At 38.6% G+C, this 22,257-nt stretch overlaps 1 protein-coding gene across 1 annotated transcript in view; it reads left to right on the top strand.

Annotated features, from left to right (window-relative positions):
* The window catches only part of LOC109398937 (heparan-sulfate 6-O-sulfotransferase 2), a 69,854-nt gene that overhangs the window by 22,012 nt on the left and 25,585 nt on the right, over positions 1 to 22,257 (top strand). Inside the window, exon 3 of the mRNA XM_019671395.3 lies at positions 2,441 to 2,774. Within this exon, the coding sequence (XP_019526940.2) occupies positions 2,441 to 2,774 (334 nt within the window). The remainder of the gene's footprint in view (positions 1 to 2,440; positions 2,775 to 22,257) is intronic.

The following is a 22,257-nucleotide window of genomic DNA, read 5'->3' as shown; positions in this document are numbered from 1 at the left end:
TCCTAGTGCATACCGGCAAGAATAGAACATTATAAAATTGCACGAAGCACATTGCCATCAGGGATGCTTCCCTGATGGTGGTTAGCCGCGACGGCGCGGCGGCGGCGATGACGACGATGAACGACGTCGTCGTTGTCGTCGTCTGCACTGCCGATTCGAGATTTCCTAGCCACCGCACCGGCTTGGTTCCAGTTTAGGTTTAGGATGATGGCTAAGGAAATCGAAAATGGGGCCTTGTGGTGAATTGGATGGAATGAGCACTTGGCGCTGGTGGTGATTGCAGTTTGCTGAAGATTTATTGAGCAGGAACTAATGTAGGCAACTGGAATGGGAGAAATCGTTTTGGAATACTAAAATCAACAAACCACAAGTTTGAGCAGAATAGAGCGTGAAAATAAGTTTGGACAAAAGGTATATGATTATTCGCTGTATTTTATGGTAAGGTTTGATGACAAAACTAAAAGTTATTTTTTTTTGCTGTTGGAAATCGACTGTAATCTTGACTCTTCGATACGGGGATAGTGTCTTCCTCAGGGATGAAAATAATATATACGAGGAAGACACTATCCCCGTGTCGCTGTGGGTGATTGAATCTAGATAAGTCAAAATGGCATTTTCAGCACTGGGAGCGAACGCTACTCTTGAGTCCTCATAGCGTAACTATTGGAATATTCACTTGGTGATCTATGTCATCCAGACTTTTCTGGTACTAATTAGAGCTGAAGTTAGTTTATTCTATTGAGTTATTAACTTCTGTTAGGGGTTTTTGAACGCATTTCAGGGAGTTTAGAAGGGATCAGGAGTGCTTTTCATTGACGGTTCTGCTCCTTGAGATGGACAATCAGAGAAACAATAAGCACTTCCTCCTAGTACTTGAGAAATTCACGTGGCCCGTGATGCCAGATTTGGAACTACTTGCTTTTCTCTTAAACAGTTGTTCGGATTCTTTGACTGTTGCCCCTACGCTTCGTTTTTCAGATATCTCCGTGACCATTGCTCTTTGAAAAATATCTAAATGGATGGTCCTGTTCCTTAACATGACTGAATCGTAAAACATTCACATTGCTTTTTACCACTTTCAACTCTTGAGAAATTATAATAGTTAGTGATCATAAATTGAAAACCACTGATTTCAAATTCATACTGATAATTCTGCTCCTTGAGAAGGACATTCCAGAAAACATTTTTCCTTTTTTCTAGCACTTGCGGTCACTTAAGAAAGTGACGTACGTAGCCCGTAACTCCAAAATCGGAGGTACAGAGCTTCGTAATGCAGCTATGTTTTAGTGAGTATTCCCAATCGGGAAGAATAAAAAAAACAATTTCATTCCGTCTTTTTCAGGAGAAATTCGCCTGGCACGTGACCTTAGAATGAGAACCACTTCCACTATACTTTTCAATACTAGTAAATTGTTGATTGTGCTCCATGAAACTCATCAAAAACCTTTGACATTTCGATTTTAACAAACCAAATCATTATAATGCCCTATTATGCACTAAACTTCAAATAACGCTCCCCCGGGTCCCAAAAAGCTCTGCCCCAATTTACGCTGAAACTCAATCTGTGAATTGCCCGTTTTGGGCATCAATTGGGATTTTAATGTACTGAATGGCTCTCCTTCATAAGAAAAGTATATGTTCATAATATGGGTTGTAAACTTCCAGTTTATTAATTGTTTATTTTTTTTCTTTAAAAGTTGAGTTTAGGGTAATTTAAAATCAATGAACACAATGCTAAAAGACTAGTTTAAGATGTTTGTTATTTTTTTTAACTATTTCACATAATTTCACGGAAAATTGAATGAAAATAAAAATTGTAACCTTATCATAAGTAAAGCCAAGTGTATATAATTAGCTTTAAGTTAAAATATACATTGATAAAAAAAAAATATTAGAAAAATTACAAATCTCCAATTTGAAATATTTCGGAGTTTGCATTCAATCTCTGTTCAAAACCCGTTCATCCTTTCCCATTGCATTCAAAAATAGAAATTCATTGCTGAACCGAGCTGCAGTGCCTCGTAACCATGCACGCCAGAATGTAATATTTTTTCATGATTTCTGACTGTCGTCCTGAGTTTGCGTATCTCTAGGTGTACTCCCCACACACCGGTTCCGCACGGTTGTTTATATAGTAGAAAAAGCAAACAAAATCCGAAAGCAAACACCGGTTTCCCTAACTCAATGAATACGACGAACAACCGGACGGCCTCTAAAAAAAGCCAATCCGATGGCATTTATCGTCTGTTTCATCATTTTCTTTCCCTCGATATGACCAAAAACAAGCAATAAGCTTAAATTATGCATTTATTGTTATAGCTTGCGATGTGCACTCGGTACGCCCTTTCCGAGTTTGCTGAATGAATGGGTTATTTGAATGCTCAGAAAATTGTAAACAATATAAATTCAATGTTCCCATTTTTTCCTTCTTGCCTTCCAGCGACCGTGCACTTGTCAGCGAAAGAAGAAACGGTGCTACTGCTTCCGACCGCACCGCAACGAGAATTGGCTGTTTTCGCGGTACTCGACCGGTTGGAAGTGTGGCCTGCATGCTGACTGGACCGAACTGACCGGATGTGTGGACTCCGAGCTGGACAAGAACGAGGGCGAAACGGCCAAGCGGCGGTACTTCTACATCACGCTGCTGCGGGAGCCGATCGCACGGTATCTGTCCGAGTTTCGGCATGTCCAACGCGGTGCGACCTGGAAGAATTCCCGCCACTGGTGCCTGGGACGAACGGCGACACCGGATGAGCTGCCGCCGTGCTACGGTGGTGAGTTGACTATTTTTGTATAATGGGACTCTTTGGGCGCTTAAATATTTATGATCGCAATCACCGGTGGTATTTAGTATTCGGGGAATGTCCCGCCATCGAAGGGATCCGGCGATGAATCTATAATGATAATTTGAAGAGTTAACAGTAGCGTACACTGGAACTTCTTGGAAATGTGGTACCAGCGTGATCAAGTTCTGGCGAAATGATTACAACTTAGACTTCAGCGAAATGTTGGGAAGTAAATGCACACTCAGACAGATATCGTTGGTTCTTTGCAATAGAGGCAGATCCGTAGCATGGTCTCATGGCGCCCTTGGTAAGCATCCAGATTGACGCCCCACGACAATTGGATATTGTTAATTTGCAAAAGTTTTTTTTTATCTGTATTAACGAAATTTTTAGCCCTAAACTAGTTCATCTCGGGACCCACACTTTACTTCCCTTCCAAAGGAAGAACTCACATTTTGTGAGTTTGTCGGGAGTGGGATTCGATCCCAGGTCCACGGCGTGATAGTCAAGAGTTCTAACCATCACACCAGGTCCGCTCCAGTGCAAAAGTTTAAAGTTATTCATTTTTTTCGCAGTTTCTTTTTTAATTCGATTTTGATGTTTTGAAGAAATGAATTTCTGACTAAGACCAGCACAACCATTCGAAATGACATTTCAGAATCCTTACCAAATGATTCATAAATGTCTTGAAAATATCTTTCTAAAAGTATTTTTTCTCTTGTTCTGTTTTTTATTTGTTTAACAGATTTCAAAAAATACTTAATTTACTTAATTTCAGAAAATTTCAAACGATCTATTTAATAAATTTTCAGTGATTAGTTTAATTGGTTTTACCACCAAAGATTTCTTCTGAAGTTTAGTAAAAGTATTTCCCTGAAGATCTGTAAGAAAATTTTCAGTAATCATTAGACAAACCATGGATATGGATAAATTTTAGCAGGAATTTCTAAAGAAATTTATTTTAATTTTTGTTGGAATCTTTGAAAGAATTCCTGCTGGAATTACTAAATGAAATTATGCAGGAATTTTTAAGTGTATTCTGCTGTAATATTCGGTGCATATGAAAATCCAGGAGATATTTCAACAAGAACTTCCAATGGAATTCATATAGTAATACTTGCAGGAATTGCTGGAGTAGTTCGTGAAGAAACTCTTAAAGGATGAATTTTTGGACGAATGTTTGAAGGAATCCCTGCAAAAATTGCTTAAGGAATTTCTTTAGAATATTCTAAAAAATCCCTAAGAAGGTCTTATGAAGAAATCCAAGAAATTTGTAAAGAAATCCGTGGAAGGCTTTCAAAAGAATTTGGAGAAATTTTATATAAAATCATTCTCAGATTTTCCAACGGAATACCCTTAGACATTTCTGAAGGAATTTCAAATTAATGGCTTTCTGGAAGAACTTATGAAGAATTTCATGAAAGATTTTCTAGGGGAATTCTAGCAGACATTTATGAAGCAACCTCTTGTGCTTAGAGACATATTAGGAGTTTCCTTCGAGAAACTTCGGAATAAATTCCTAGATAACTTCCTAAATTTCTTAAGGAATAAATGCATAGAAAATCATCGAAAGTACTCTCAAGACATTCCCCAGTAAGAATGTTTAGGAATTTTTAGGAAGAAATTTTCACTAGAATTTTGGAAGCATATTGATTAAGCTTTTCTCATTGAAAAAAAAAACTAAAATAGTAGGAACATTCTCAAGCAACATCATGGTAAATGGTTAAGATAAACAAGAGAAATCAGCTTCGGATGAGGGTATTCTGCTAAGAGAGCTCGAAATGTCGGTACAAATAGATATTTTTTTCAGAATATGGAAAAACAAAAAAGCATATTAACAATCTCAAATACTGAAAATAGCGAAAATCTTGATAACATTCAAGAAAAAAGCAGCATTATCCTATTTTCTTCTAGCCTATGGCCTTTTCGGCCTTTGAAAATTGGGAATCTTTGAGGCGCATCCTACAAGAAGATCACTTAATTTCACTCATCAGTTGTCAAAAGTGAACGAAAAAGTGTTTTCGTTTCAAAAAATCGGTAAACCAAATAAGCTTCCAGGAAAAACATAAAAGTGTAGGGATGTACAGAAATAAAAATTAGAAAAATAAAAAACTGAAATCCACAAAATCAAGAATGATAACTAAGCTCTGAATGATAACTAATTGATAACAAAACCAGTTATCAATCCGCTGTATTTTTTCATGTCGATAACTAAATGCAATGTTGAACAAAATATGGTATAACACAATGTGTTATCAACTTAAACTCAATGATAACTTAACTTCTTACCATGTTGGTATTCGGGAAGTAAATTTGGGTTGTCATTTTTGTTATGTTGGCTCTAAGTTCAACCTAAATAATAACAAACTCAATTATCAAACAAATGATAACCGGGTAACAGAACTTGTTATCATTTTGTTATTCGCCTTTGCTCGGGAGTTCATTTCATTTTATGGACTGTCTCCTTTTTGTCACATTTCCACTAAGCTAGCTAGACAATCTGTAATTCTAGTAGAATTGATCAGTACATTTTCAGCGCACCGTTCGTTCTCAATCATTCACTGAATCTAATGGTCATTTAGAGTAATGTGAGGCAGTTAAAAATTCAACGTTTATCAAAAAACCAAAGCAGGAAAAAATAAATGAATACCGTTTGGTGATTCAATTCGAACTCTTGTCCCACCGCTAGGGCAAAAGTTTGAGTCTAGTGAATGTCGAGTTTAGCTAACTGAAACACAATATTTTGACACTTTAGTCATAAGAATACCTGAAACAAATTAACATCTGATGTTTGATGTGGAATACATTTAAAATTTCGATCTGATTTTTTTTCAGATTATGATTAAATTAACTACACCAATAATTAGTGGTATTTCGCCAAATCCAGATAAAACCGCAAATTTTTATAACTTCGATAGAATTACCTCATTTTTTTCTTAATTTTTTAGTGATAAAATGCACATTTTGAAGAAATTTAGGTTTTTACCTGAGGTTGCCACATGAATCGAACTCTTGCCCCACAATTCGAACCTTTGCCCCACTATGTGTAAAATATGATTCCCAAATCTTTTTTGCAAAAAGTTATACATGCCAAAGCATCTTCAAAACATACCTAGTTACGCCCCAAAATAAAAAACAGAATTCGAATTCATTATAATTCCAATCCATACGTTGAAAGTGCCATCGTCAATTAAAATTTTTTGATCAAGAACCAACATTTAGTCATAACTTTTCGAAATATTGATCAATTTTCATAATTTTTGGGGTGAAAAACTCTCATTCTAAAAGGTTGGCCAACTTTTCCGGGTCTATCTTAATGAGTTCAGCTGCAATACTATCCTTACCAGATGGAATATTGTTTTCGAGCTGTTGAATGGCAATTTCACTCAACGAGGAAGTTGCTAGGTTTCCTTTATCTGTCGTGCTGATGTAGTTATTTTTTCCCCTGCCTTAGTTATCATTGCATGTATTCTCTGCATAATTAAGGTGTTCGTCGAAGTGCTGTTGCGACTTTTCGATCACCTCATATTAGTCAGTCAAGAATCCTCCGTCTTTATCTCTGCACATTTAGGCTCGCGGCACAAAGCATTTGCTGGATGCGTTAAGCTTCTGGGGGGCCGTCCATATACCACGTGGATAGAAAAATCTTGATTTTTGACCCCATCTCCCCTCCCCGTCGACAAGCGTGGACATTTCGCTAACCCCCACCCCCTCCCTTAGTGCCACGTAAACAGAGAAAAAAACTGAAAAAAATATTTTTTTTGTTCAAAATTGTTCACAATTGTTGCATTGCCTCTGTTTTTTAATACTACTTAAAAACTGTCAGAAAACTCGAATTTTGGAATTGCTATTCCAAAGTCCATTGGGGCCTAGTAATTTGTGACATTAAAAGATCTGTCAGAATCTGAAATTACAGATGCATATTTCAAGTTCTTTTTTTTATTTGGTAAAATTGCAAATGTTTCTATATGGAATCAGGTGACTTCCGGCAAAACATTTTCAGAATCTTGGGAATGAAATATTCTTATTGCTTAGATCTTGGCAAAATAGCTGTTTAAAAATATAAAAAAATGTTAAATTGCATGCAGTATGTAAACAAAATTATTAAGACTTCGTTATATCACTAAACTCTAATAGCAAGATAAAACATTAAAAAACCCTAATTAATCCACCTAGCGGTGATGGTGCCTTTCTCGTGCTTTAAAATACCCTTTCAACAAAACTCGAGCGACATGTAGATGACATTGACATAAATACAAAATGAAAACTGCTTGCTAAATCTACTCAATATGGATTCATTTTATATTAGCATAACATCCAATTTTCAGAAAATATAAGACAACGATCCAAAACTCAAACCAAACAAGTGTCATGAAGCTGCAAAATTTTGAAACGTCATTTTAGATTTTCCGGTCATCATTTTATGACTCCGGATATCTACCCCAACTAAACCAACCGCCATCTTGAACATCGAGACACCATCTTGGATGTTCTGGTATTCATTTTTGGACTCTGCACCTAAAATTACATAAAATAGTCGCCGTAATGAATTTTGGCATGTCGTTTATGATTTTCTGGTTACCAGTTTTAGACGAAGACCGGCATTCTTCCCCATTCAAACTATAGTCATATTGCAGACCTTGTGAAACAGCGCACAACTTGGGTTTTCTGATTACAAATTTTGAATTCTGGACATATTTTCATACAAAATATGCCCATAATGCAAGAATTAAAAATCCTTTAAAATAGGCACTAACTTGAATACTTGGCCATTATCTTGGACTTTGGACCGCTCTGGTGGACTCCAAACAAATTTTCCATACCAAATACACTTATTTTACATAGTTTTAGAGCTCAAAATTCCTTAAAACAGCCACCATCTTCTGTTTACGCGATCAAATTCTTATTTTTCCATTCAACGTTGACCAATCCTGCTATAACTTTACACCTTAGGAATCTGAAATGGTACAATTTGATGAGATCGCTTTAGTTTTGTCTATATTTTGTTCTCATATATGAGAACTTAGACCTATTCGTCACTGTTGTTCATACCTAATGTTTATCAGTCCATTAAACAAAGCCACGATTAAATTTTTCACATGAACGTTGGTTCTGCTGCACAACAGCTAGTCTCTAATTTGATCTAAGGCTATTTTCTTGCTAACCGTTCATTAGATTATCAAAAAATCTGCGATCTGATGTGTCGTATGTATGGGTTTGGTTCATTTTTATACTTGGTAATTTCCGGTGGGATAGCCGGATCTGATTCCATGAGTCATGGACCATGACACTACCGGTTGTCCCAATTATGGTCTGAGAATATTTTATTGCTATTTATTTACCTTTACCTAATCACCGCGATTTGATATATCACATGAATGGATTTGCTTCACTTTTACTTCTAACCACTTTCGAAGCCACAGCTGAACCCGCAACACTACCGGGAATCTAATGTGGTCTGACCCTATTTTTCCATCAGGTTGTCGATAAGTCGTGATCAGTCTTCGTTCTACTGCTCGTGTTGTGTGTAGGTAAGAGGTAACGATAGCGCACGAATGTAACAAAGCCGACTGACACCCGACTGCGGCAACGAAATGAAGGTAGTAAAAAGTGTCGAATGTTTACAAGACTGGTCGTGATTTGATGTACCGCATCCATGGGTTTGGTTAAATTTCACATTTTACTACCCGGATCTGATTCCGGGTAACTACCGGCTGAACCAAATATGGTCTAACATTATTGTCTTGTTAACTGCTCTTCGGTTAACCAAAAACGCTGCAAATTGAAGGTGTCACATGCAGGGTTTGACAATTTCGACGGGACTCTTTGAACCAATTTCGGACCACTACCAGTGACGTAAGGCTATTTTCTAGCTAACTGTTCATCAGGTTATCGCAAAAGCCACGATTTGATGTGTCACATGCCTGGATTTGGTTCACTTTTACATTTGGCCTCTTCCGGCCACTCAAAACTAATCTAAAAAGCCGCTATTTGATGTGACGCATGTACGGGTTTGTTTCTCTTTCAGATTTAACCACTTCGGTGGGAACCCTGGAACGGGTTCCGGAACACTACTGGTTCAGATATGATCTGAGATGGTTTTCCTGCTTATTGTCCATCAGATCATCGAAAATGCCGTGGTTTGATGTGTCGCATGTATGGGTTTGGTTCAATTGTATATTTGGCCACTTCCAGCGGGACGCCTAGAACCGGTTTCGGATCACTACCGGTTCAGATATGATCTGAGACTATTTTTCTGCTTACCGCTCATCAGGTTATCGAAAATGCCGTGGTTTGATGTGTCACATGCATGGGTTTGGTTCACTTGTATATTTGGCCACTTCCAGTGGGACGACTAGAACCGGTTCCGGAACACTACCGGTTCAGATATGGTTTGAGTTGATTTTCCTGCTCATTGTCCATCAGGTCATCTAAAATGCCGTGGTTTGATGTGCCGCATGCATGGGTTTGGTTCAATTGTATATTTGGCCACTTCCAGCGGGACGCCTAGAACCGGTTTCGGAACACTACCGGTTCAGAAATGATCTGAGACTATTTTTCTGCTTACCGCTCATCAGGTTATCGAAAATGTCGTGGTTTGATGTGTCACATGCATGGGTTTGGTTCACTTGTATATTTGGCCACTTCCAGCGGGACGACTAGAACCGGTTCACTACCGGTTCAGATATGGTCTTAGACAATTTTTCTGCTTACCGCTCATCAGGTTATCGAAAATGCCGTAGTTTGATGTATCGCATGCATAGGTTTGATGCATTTTCATATCTGGTCCCTTCCTGGGGTACCGTTCCGGAACACCTAAATGGCCATATCTCCGGAACGGCTGAACCAATCCGTACCATTTTCAATAGGAAACGATGGGACCAGATTCCGCGTCGAATGAACCATCGGTCATTGAAATCGGATGAGGTTTACTGCCAAAAAGTGATGTGAGTTTTTTTGTACACACACATACACACACACATACACACACACACACACACACACACATACACACACACAGACGTCACCTCAATTCGTCGAGCTGAGTCGATTGGTATATAAGACTTGACCCCTCCGGAGGCTCTATCAAATTTTCGTTTTTGGAGTGAACATATAGCCTTTCGGTACACCTTGGTGTACGAGAAAGGCAAAACGCTTGTAAAGTTTCAATAGAATCTAACAGAAACTACTAAATATCGTAGAATAAAATAAATCGTCGTAAATTAAGACTGAGATAGCCGTTTTTACGCAACTACTAAATATCTTTAGTGCATATAGGATTTCATGATGACTAAAAACCTTAAAATCACAAATACTTAATACTACGGTAACTTCTGATATAAATTGGTTTGAAATGTTTCATTAATTGTCATTTTGATAACTCAGATTTTTTTATGGAAGTTGTAGAATGAAATTGTCCACGTGGACATTTTGTAAACCCCTACTCCCCTCCTCGTGGACAAGCATGGACTTTCTATGAACCCCCTCCCCCCTCAAAGTTGTCCACGTGATATATGAACGGCCCCTGGTTGAACTTCCGTGGTTCTTGAGAACGGCCCAGCAATTCCGATTTCTCGCACTCCGATTCTTCCAGGCGACGTTTTTTTTTTCTTCTTTCTTCTTTGCTGCTTCTGCCTCCGTTTGTAACGTTCCACATTCTGCCGTGTCCCATGCTGCAGCATGAACGATCACGCTGTGTTGTTCACCCTCAAGATTACTTTACATTCCTCATTGACTCAATCGTTCCATCGAATCCGATCGATTCACCCGACGGTGCTCTCGGCTGCGTCGCTAATTACTGCTTTAAATGTACTCTAGGAGTAGTCGAGAGGGCCTCATGAAGCTCGACCTCATCCGGCAACGCTGCCTCAAGAGTCGAGACTCTGCACGTGGTTGAAATAAGTGTATAGAGAACATGGAACCATTTTTTACTCGTGCATTTCAAAAGTACTTGATTGGCGTACGTTTTACTAATTAATAACCCACAGATAATCAACCTGTGACATATAGTTTGAAAACCGTTGCCCTAAGACCACTTTATGCGTGCTCTACAAATTATAATCCGCAACATGTAAATTGCAAGGCTCCAAGGTAAACATAACCAACGCATCTATGCATACACTAAGTGCGCTGCTCTCCCTGACGCACGCCACTGCGTCGCCAGTGCCAGGCGATTTCCAGATACCGGCCGGATGTGTATCGTGAAATATTGCCAATTGTGATCATCATGGCTGAATGATTTTGATGGATTCCTTTTCCTTCGTTGATCGTGATCCAACCGAGCAGTGCAATCAATTGTAGCAATTAACACCATGGCTTATGGGACCAAATGGCGACATTAAAATTGTGTGTAGTCCGTTGTAGTCGACAATTGTGTGAATATGATTGCGTTGGCCGCCGTAGACGGTCGGTGAATGACGGCGACGACGACGATGCGATGCGATGGTTGGATCGGAATAATAATATGCAACTTATCACCCATTATCCAGTGAGTGTATACGAAACGTCCTAAGGTTCGTCGTGTGGAAATGATAGCACGGGTGGATGAACTTAGCGTTAATGTGCGCTTTCACCAGATGAATCCTAATGTGACCATCAGATGCAATGTATTCAGACTACAAGACCACGCAGCGTGTTTGGGACAGAGAATCGTCATTGCAGAAAACCGGCCCAGAATGAGGATATACTCATGAATACACATAATCGCTGTTGACTTTAGAAGGCAAACATCACAACCGGGCGAAGGAAAGAGGCAAGGAACGCTGCCATTCTGTGCAGCTGTAAGAGAAATGATGTTTATCTTCATTATTGTGTTGCTTCGTTTTCTTCATTTTTTTCCGGGCACGACCCCGTATGTTCTTTTATCTGTGCCCTGTCATTGCGGGATATGAATTCTGAAACGTATGGCTGTGCGGAGACTGCGATATGTATCTTGATGGCTGGTGTGTTCATATTTGGATGATGAGTAATTTGTAGAAGGATTCCAAATTTGGTTGAAAACAAACAAACGATTTTAAATGTCGCCCAAGAGGCTTAATTGAAAGTTCTGAGGCACTGTACGAGAAATTATCCATCAATGGGTTGAAATTATTGGATCGTAGACGGTGTTATGACGGCCTTACAGGGATGAATACTCTTTCAATGTTGAATATTTTATTGGACATCCATCTGGGTGGTCCATCCATACAAAAATGAAGTCGAATCTGAAAATTCAAATTTGGCATTTTGGACTTTCAGAAGCGAAAATTCAAACTACTTAATAATTTTATGGGGTAGCTTTACAAATTTGTTGTTGGAATTAATAAAACTGATCACATGTACGCAGAGTCTGTAGTCAAAATCCACTGTCCATTACACAAAATGTGACATATGGTTGCATTATGGTGACTAAAGCATTCTGATGATCGTCGGTTTCCTGCAATTGGGACACAACTCAAATTTTTTGTCATTTTTGAGATTTTGATGGAGAAATGATGAAGAACTACGTAACTTTTCATCTCACAAAGAACCGTTCTGCAATAAATGCACAACTCAAAATCAGATAAATTTTTCAATAGTAGTTAACGAATACATTTCGGAATTTAACTATAAATGTTCACAACATCCTTAAAAATAGTCTATTTGAACTAAACATAACTTTATTTTTGGAGATACTTTGTAAATCTTTGATAAAACGGATGGCAGTTCTGATTTTCTAAAAATAATTATTTAACCTTTTATCTTGAAGATTTCACTTGTGTTTTTAAAAGTTTGTACACTTCCTAAAAATTTGAAATTGCGAAAACTGTAGGAACACTTTTTCCTTATTTATGCGCTAATATATTCTCTACCAAAATGCTCATGATGTAGAAAAATTCTTTAAAAAAAAAAAATTCTTCGCATTTCAGAGCAATTTTTAAAATTGAAAAAAAAGGACTTTTTTTGAGGAACCCTTTTCCAATGCGTCTCTGAAGAACGATTCAAAAAGTCAAAAATGCACATTTTTATCAATTGGACATTAATTGAAATTTATTGAAGATGTTGTTTCAGGTACCAGAGAACGGAATTTTATAACCTCCGAAGATATTTAAAACAAAGCGTCAAAGTTTGACCTCAAAGTACCGACTTTTCAAACCCTCTAAGCTAGACGTGTGCGCCGCAGCACATTTCACCGGCGGCGCCGTATATAGTAGTTTAAGTCCGCAGTGGCGGCGGTGGCGGTGGCGCAATTGGCATGAAGTTTTTAAAATGTATTTTCGAGAATTGCTAAATTGCTCAAAGATAGCTCCAGTTATTATTTCAATGATTTCTCAAGAGATTCTTGCAGGAAATTCTCCAAAGAATCCTCTGGGTATTCATCCTAAAATTCCTCCTTATTTTTGTAGGAAGGCTTTCTGAAATTTGGTTGGAGTTTCTGGAGAATTTCTCTGTAAATTCCTCCAGATTCTTTTGAGAAATTCTTCTGGGATTCTCCAAGACATTTCTTCAGGAATTCCTCTAGAAAAAGGGCTGTTTGCAGTTCAGAAGGAATTTTTCGGCCTATCTTGATGCATGGGAAATTCCTTGCCTGAATCGTCCAAGAAACTGTTTTTCTTCGATCACAGTACGCAGTTGCGAAGAAATGACAGTTCAAATGGCAGTCACCGTGGAAAGTTTCTGCCAGGAATCGGCCAAGAAGTTTCTTGAGCGATTCCTTTCAAACAAGAAACTGGGCTAAAATCTCAGGAGACTCTTTCAAAAGCTCCTCCCGGGGAGTTTTCCAGAAGATTATCAGATATTCCTGGAGTTACATCATGTACTTACTTCTCTTGAAACCTTTCTTTAGGGATTCCTTCAAAAATTATGTCAAGGATTCTTCAAGAATTAATTTTGAGATTATTCCATCATATTTGTCAAAAGCCCTTTTAGAAATACACCAAGATTTTTTTCTTTAAATTACTGCAGATCTTTTAATTTTCTAGACTTTTTTTTAGTAATTTCTCCAAGAATTCTTCCCGATTTGTTTAACCCTCGAGCGATCGAGCTATTGTATTTTGTATACAACACGTTGAAAAAATCTCGCTTTTTGTACTCAGCATTGGCGTGGTGCTGACGCAGGTAGTCAACCGCGCGAGTTACGGAAGGTTAAATTTCTAATGCTACATTTTCCTCCAAAAAATCGTCTATGATCTAAGGATTAAATCAGATTCAAGAAATATCCCAAGAGTCCTGCCAATATTTGCTTCAGAACTTCCTCCAGGAATCCCTTTAGAAATTTATTGAAAGATTTGTTCATGATTTCTTCCAGTACCTTTGACTGCAATTGCACGAACTGCTGTGGACTTTTTTTTAAATATATCTCTTCAGGGAACTCTTTGGAAATTCTTTTAGAAAATTCTTGAATAATTTCTCCAGCATGTAATTTCATAAAATACTTCTGTAAAATCTGAAAGAATTTCTAGAGATATCACCGAAGGAATCTCAGGAGATATTTCTGGAGGAACCACAAGAGAAATTCCAAAAAGAAGCCTTATAGAGATTTCTTCAGTTACCCCTGACAAAATTTTCATGGGATTCCCCTGGAGGAACCCTAGGAGAAAAAACGCTGAAATTAAAAAGCAATCTAGATGAATTTAAAAATATAAATCCATGGAAAATGTATTAAGATATTTCTGAGGAGATTCCTGAAGCAGTTTTAGAAGGAATCCATGAAGGAATTTCTAATGCAAGCCTTAAACGAATTTTTGGAGATATTAAAAAAAAATCTTGGAGGTATATTTGAAACAATCCCAGGAAAATTCCTTTAGGAATTCTAGAAGAAGTTACTTAAGAATTTCCTGAAGGAATATCTGGTAACACCCTTGGTGGAATTCCTATAAGAATTTATAATATACATTTAGAAAAAATCCTGAAGAAATCCCTTACAGAAATATATGGAGGATATTCTGCAACAATTTCCGAAGAAATTCGAGAAGTTTTTATTAAGTAATCCCTGGAGGAATGTCTGTGGAAACACTAAAACTCCTGCAAAGATTTCTAGAAATGCTCATGAGAATTTTCCAAAGGAATTTCTGTAGAATTGTCTAGGAATAATTTCTGATGAAATTTCAGAATTTATTATCGAATCCGAGTAAAAATTCCTATAGGTATACTTGGTTTAAATCCTGGTGAAATTTCTGGGGAAATACTCGGAAGAACACCTGGAGCAACTTCTGAAGAATTCTCTGTATGAATTTCTGCAGAAATCTCTGCAGGAATCACCGAAAAAAAAACATGTTTGAACTTCTGAAGGAATTTCTAAAGACATTTCTGCGATTATTTTCAAAAGAATCCTTGGAGAAATTCCTGAAGAAATCTCTGGAAGAGTTCGTGAAAAAAAAATATCTGTACGCATTACTGAAGGAATCCTTTGAAGATTTTTTGAAGAAATCGCTGCAAGAATTTCTGGAACCCCTGACATCTGAAGAGATCCCAGGAGAAAATTTTGAAAGAACCCCTGGGGTAAAGTGACCAGATATATTTTGCCTTAATGCGGGACAACATGTTAATCTTTAAAACTTACGTAAGATTCTTCCAGTAAGGACTAAATTTGGGGCTGATTTTCGATGTCTTATGGAACATTTTTTAAATTTAATAATCACATTACGTAAACAGCAACGAATAATGCAGCCATGTATATCAGTGCTATCGCGAATTTTTTTTAGTTAGAAAGTATTTCAAACTGAAAATTTGTTCCACAGGTGTTGAGGGGATCACCTTTCTTCGGAATAATCACACCTATTGAAAGCAGCTTTTTAGTTAAGCAGCTTCAATGCTAAAATGATTATTTATTTATAAATCTATTATACATTTACGATTTCAATTACTTACATTCTAGTGTAGATTTCCATTTCTACGAAAGGATCAAACCTCCAACCACAGACTCACTCTTCTATCTATCTATTCTTCTGATTCATACAGTGTTGCCAGTTTCACAGAATTCACCACAACAACAGGCATAGCTCGAAATCCCCTCCCCCTGGCTACGTAACTACAAGTTTTTGATAGATTCCATGGAAGGAAAAACTCATAAAAAACTGAAGAAATTATAGGGGAAATGATCGAAAGAAGCCTTGAAGAAATTTATTGAAGAATCGTTGACAGAATTCATAAAAAAGATACTCCTGAAAAAAATCTTGGGTTACTTTATACAAGAATTCATGGAGTTATTTCTGAAGGAATTACGTCCATAAATTACTTTACGCTTTGGGGAGGGAGAGGGTTCAGCAAAGTATGACAACCCCATACAAAAACTTTTGAGGTCTCATACAAAAAATCAGGAATCGAATTATTCGTCATCGGATAAGCGATTCGTATCCATAATTTGGCTAACTGAAGTTTAGGCTGGAATATGCCGAGGGAAATCAAGAATATCGACGGAAATCCTGCAACAATGTCGTACGTAGATTACCATAAATATCTCTTAAAATATATACCTATATCCTAAAATAATACGTTAAGAATTATAAAAAACTCGCTTAGTACTTTTGGAAAAACAATATAAGCGATGAATTTTGTAAAGGATCTTCAAGGAATTACAGTAAGAAATTATTACCAGATATCATAAAAATATTGCAAAAGATTTATAAGAAAATCTCATAATGCGTCAATCATTAACAAGAAAAAATATACAAATTACCACTATTTTTAGCTATGAGCCATTTTACGAGACGTTTCGAATCAGCTGATCGCTCATTTCATGAATGAAAATTTGACAGGAGGTTGCGCCCAAGCCCGTGAGTGTTAATATCAATATCAACACTGTTGTCGTTTCGTAAAATAGACTATTAGGTCTGAACAAAAAGTTCGTAAAGTGCTGACGAGAAAAAAAATAGTCGTTTTGCCTTCGGCGTGGGAAATATTATTCGGTGGCGTAGAAAAATATGAACAGTCGCGCGCCGGGTCAATTTAACTGGCGGCTACCACTTCGAAGTGGATAACTGACACTGAGGAAAATTAAAAGTGGTAGTCGAAATGCGCGTATCTGTCAAAGGATAACCAAAATAGGGCGGAATTAAAAGTGATTACACTTATTCGAAAAACACGTCGACCATTTAGTTCGTTTTCCAGAAATAAGTATTACGTTTTACTTATAGCTTCTTAGTAGTATGTACTATTCCGCGAAAACTATTCAAGCTCATAGCACTAACATTATCATCACTCTTCAACGCGTCGATTGTCTGAAACTAGAAATTGAATCAATTAAACTTCTTCTATCGCATGTGTATGACACGGGTCACAAAAATTCCCTGATGCGACTTTGTCAAGCCAAGACAGAGGGGCCGTCCATTCAATACGTCACGTGACGTTAATATTTTTAAGTTTATAAGTTGTTCATGCAGATTATTCACTGCTACTGAACTCCCTTCACGTGTGACGTTCTCCATAGATGAACCCTTACAGAACAACACTACATTTGAAACAACTGTTGCCACCTATCAACCGGTTCGAGCACGATTCGCTTAATTAAAGTTTCGCATCGCAAGATTTGCAGCCTGACGTCGATGATCGTAAACAATGCAACCCAGTGGACTGATTTGCACTTGCATGGGTACAGCGGTACCCGGGCTGGGCAATCAAATGAGACTGATGAATTTTCATATAAACAGACAGTGTGAGCCAATCGATGCAGGCGGCTTTTGACCTCCTTTCCGGTATTGATGGTGGGTGATTGAAATATGTGGAAACATCGCATTATCCAATCGAATGAAACAATTGGTTAAGTATGGCAAAAAGTTGCAAAAGTTTTTGGAAGTTATCTTTGTGCCACTCTGTTCTACCATTCAGCGCTTATTTTGTTTGTAAAAACCTACAACATCTAAATCCTTCTGACTACCAAAGGTAAGCTAATCCTCGATCATCACTCCGAAGTGTTTGACGGGGCACTTCGAAGTGCAATCGCCTACATAAGCCACCGTTTGCTGCTACGACTTCCGGTTGCTAACAACCCCAACCTTAGTTTTGTGGTAAGACTATTCCAGATTTTCTACAGTCAATTCCAATTCTTCGACGGATTCACCGTAGACATCCAGCGCAATACTTATCATTAGCGAATCCAAGGATGGCCACACCCACCGAGAACTTTTACCGCAATACCTTGTCCTACACGACATTCCATAATATACAAGGGACAGACAAAACTATCGGGACAGGCAAAATTTTCACTTTTGAAAAAATGTCCAATTAGCTGTAACTTTTCGAAAAGCGCATCGAATATTCTCAGTTTTTTACTGTAAGTTGATCAACTATTTGCGTATCAGTGGACAAAATTTGGAAAAGATCGGGCTATTCTGCACTAAGTTATAAGCATTATAGAAAAAGGAACTATCCGATAGCCAACTTTGAGCTGTTATATCTCCGGATTCAATGAACTGAATGTAATGAAATTTTGTCCATTTATGACTTATATAATGAGCTCTGAAAAACGTTTGACTTAACTTGAAATTATTAAAGAGTGAAAAAGTTATAGCGGTTTCATTTACTTTATGATTTTTTAGTAAATTGGTCTATTTTTAATATGCATCCCATTACTTTTTCAATAAATTGCCGCCCATGTTCTTACTTTCTTTTGAAAATATATCTGTATTCAAGACAATCAGAGGGAATTTAAATAAACTATAATTAGTATCTTGAATTTTGAAACGATGTTGAAATTTAAGAAAATTTGGTGTTTTATTAGAAAAATAATCTAATCGTTATAATTTTCTTCCGTGTTAAGAATTTTAAGTTATGTAAAAAGTTTTTCAATGCTCATTATATAAGTCATAAATGGTCAAAATTTCATTGCATTCGGTTCATTGAATCCGGAGATATAACAGCTCAAAGTTGGCTATCGGATAATTAGAGCTTTTTTTAGAATCTTTATAACTTTGTGCACAATAGTTCGATCTTTTTCAAATTTTATCCACTGATACGCAAATAATTGATGAACTTACAGTGGAAATTTGAGAATATTTGATGCACTTTTCGAAAAGTTACAGCTATTCGAATTTTTTTTGGGAAGGGAAAATTTTGCCTGCTCCGATCATTTTGTCTATCCCCTGTACAAGACGCTGAATGGAATCTTGTGGAACTCATGAGATTATGTGAAAGCACATCCAATCCACCTCTGGCTCGAATACTGGTATTCGATTCTTGAAGTAGCCTCCGTCCGCGAATCCTGTACAAGTAGCCCAGGGTCACTACTGCACAGTACCGAATTTCTCTCCTTTACGCTGGAGAGCTGTTCCGGCGGTCTTTGTAACGGGCAAGATTGCATCTACACGACCTCCCCCTCCGAAAGCCGAACTACTTACTGAAAAGACCATCTACACCCTCGGCGTGCCTCAAAAGTCTTTTGAGGATAATGAGGATGATCTTCTCGAGCACCTTCCCGGCAATAATCAGTACGCATATTGGTCTATGTGCCGACAGGTCTCCGGATGGTTTCAACGCCTTTGGTATCAGGGCCAGGATCTGGTGCTTTCAAACCTCTGGGAGAACTTCATTGTCCAGACATTTCTGCATAACAGATCACCCCATCTCAAAAGCCTTTGAAATAGCTACTCTTTAGGTTCATCTAAACTAAAGTTCATCCCGTTGATGCAGTGCACGCTATTGTTAAGCCAGAACTACAAAAAGTAACGTCGATGATCGACTCCGCACCATTCCGGCGCTAGGTACGCAAGGCTGTGCTACAGTTTTTCAGGTTCAGCTGCGTTATCTGCATTGTGACTTGTCAGTTGTGGCTCTTTTGAAGGCCGGGAATCGTGTGCTTGATTTGCTGATTTCCCGGAACAAATCAAGTTCTTGAGAGGGTTTGTGCTTACTTACCTTACCGGTCAGGCTAAGGCCGGGGTGGCCTCTGCTGTACATAGTAGCCGCCTCCATCCCACTCGGTCCATGGCTGTTTGTCTCCAGTTCCGCACTCTGCGTAGGGTCCGCAGATCGTCCTCCACTTGGTCGACCCACCTAGTTCGCTGCGCTCCACGTCTTCTTGTACCGGTCGGATGACTCTCGAGAATCATTTTAGTCGGGTTGCTATCCGACATCCTGATGACGTGACCCGCCCACCGTAGCCTCCCGATTTTCGCGGTATGGACGATGGTTGGTTCTCCCAGCAGCTGATGCAGCTCGTGGTTCATTCGCCTTCTCCAAGTCCCGTCTTCCATCTGCACTCCGCCGTAGATGGTACGCAACACCTTCCGTTCGAAAACTCCAAGGGTCCAGAGGGTTTGTGCAGCCATCACATTATGGTCTTCACCTCCACATTGCCTACAAAATTGGCTCCTGTTAGGGCCTTTGCAGTCCCTTGACTTGTGTCCCGGTCCATTAAAGACATTTGAAGCAAACCTCCGGAAGCGACGACATACCGACCAATCCATCTTAAACTTCCCTATCTTAACGGTAGCTGGAGACAATGTTACCTGTTGTTGAGCGGCTGCTGTAGCCACCTGCATCTTTCACTGTTGCCATGGCAAGCTCTACCACGTTCAGGATCCGTCCAGGTTTTTGACTTCATCACCCTCACCAAAGATTACTCTCGCCAAACATTTGAAGGCAGCGTCCTTGGAGGTTTTGATGCGCTTGAACTTGAGGATCTAAATGCCTATTTGAGTACATTCAATACTGCGTACGCCGGCTCCAAGATATACGAGCTTGATATCGGCTTCAAGACTTCCGAGTACTAAGACTCGTCCGTCTTGATGACGAGTACAACACTTAGCGTGGGTCATCGGAACTGTTTTCTCAGATCAAAGCTTTTTTGGTTCCGTTTCAGGTCCTGAGTATCTGTGCAAAATTTGAGCACGATCGGTTGCGTCTACACTTTGCGCATTGCATTTGAAATTTGTACGTATGGGATTTTGTATGGGAAAACATACTCTTTTGCATTTTTCTCATAAGTTGAAAAAGTTTGTCTGAAACATTTTAACCGATAGCCTTGGATGTTCTGAAAAACTATGTTGAAGACCACAAAGCGATCCGATGCTTGTGGAAATAGTTATAACCAACGAACCGCATGCATGTGTTTATGTTTTAACATGGAAAGGAATAACAATAGCAACAAAATCATGCTGTTTCGGCAAGCAATGCAAACGCTATAACTTTTTTCGTAAGCATCAGATCACTTCGCGGTCTTCGACAAAGTTTTTGAGGACACCCTAGGCTATGTTTTTACATTATCGGTTACATGTTTTTAGACAAATTCGAGCTTGTCATGAGAGAAATGCAAAAAAGTGTGTTTTCCTATGTAAAATCCCATACAAACTTCAAACAAGATGCGAAAAACGTAGACATAACCGATCGTGCCCAAATTTTGCACACATATTTAGGTCTTAAAATGGGATCAAAAAAGCTTTGATCTGATGATACACCATTGAATTTTTCATTTTTCCATACAAACGATGACCCACTCTATGCTGGTAGGTGAAACTGAGCGAGATGTGGCGGAGGAATTCGTTTATCTCGGCTCCTTGCTGACGTGCAATACGAAGACTCATCGTCAGTAAAAGTTGTGCCTACTACGGGTACAAGGTCTCAAGGAGCACTACCACCAGCAGTGTTGCAATATTTAGTGGTTCCCAATCTTGAGTGACGAGCCGCGCGAACTTCTCAAGATCCGAAGGTTCTAGGAGAGGGTGAGTTTTTTTTGGGATTCTGCGTCTCAAGGAGCATATACCTTACTTGTACGGTAATAAAGTAGTACTGCACAGATCAGTGGTTCCCAAGTGGAGACCAGTGAAGTGAAAAAGGTTTTCAGATTCTGCGTCTCAAGAAGCATTTACCACAGTTTAGTGGCGTTGCAAAGTTCAGTGGTTCCCAAGCTGCGGTCACGGGCTATGCTGATTTCGTAAGAACCGAAAGTACGAGGAGACGATGAGAATGTTTGAAGTTTTTGTGTCTCAAGGAGCGCTTAATACAATAAATTGGTGTTGCAAAGCTCAGTGGTTACCATGCTTGATTTACGGGTTATGCTAATTTTGCAAGCATCGAAACTATTAGGAAAATGTGAATGCGTTTTGGATCCTGGAACTCTAGGAGCACTAATTGCAATTAGGTGGTGTTGTAAAGCTCAGAGGTAAAGCTTGAGAAATTGGCATGGTCATGGGCCATGCCAATTTCTCAAAAATCTAGAGTACTATGAAAAAGTTTAAATAGTTTTCAGATTCTGCGTCTAAAAAAGCAATTATTACATTAAAGTGGAAATTAGTGGTTCTCAAACTGGGATCACAGTCCATGCTGATGTCGCCAGAACCGAAAGTCCGAGGAGGAAGTGTGAATGTTTTTATAAGCTTCTGCGTCTCAAGTAGTACTTATTACAGTATACTGGTTTTGTAAACCTCATGGGTTTCCAATCCGGGGTCACGGGCCACGCGTGTTTCTCAATCTAAAGTGATGAGAAAGTGAAAAAGGTTTTTTTCAGATTAAGAAAACTGTGGTTCCCAATCTGGGGTTGCGGCACATGCTAATTTATATACAGCCGAAAGCCTTAGGA

Source organism: Aedes albopictus, chromosome 3 (genome assembly GCF_035046485.1).
Source record: "Aedes albopictus strain Foshan chromosome 3, AalbF5, whole genome shotgun sequence".
Lineage (NCBI taxonomy): Eukaryota > Metazoa > Arthropoda > Insecta > Diptera > Culicidae > Aedes > Aedes albopictus.
Note: the sequence above shows the minus strand (reverse complement) of the source record. Positions and strands in the feature narration are given on the sequence as shown.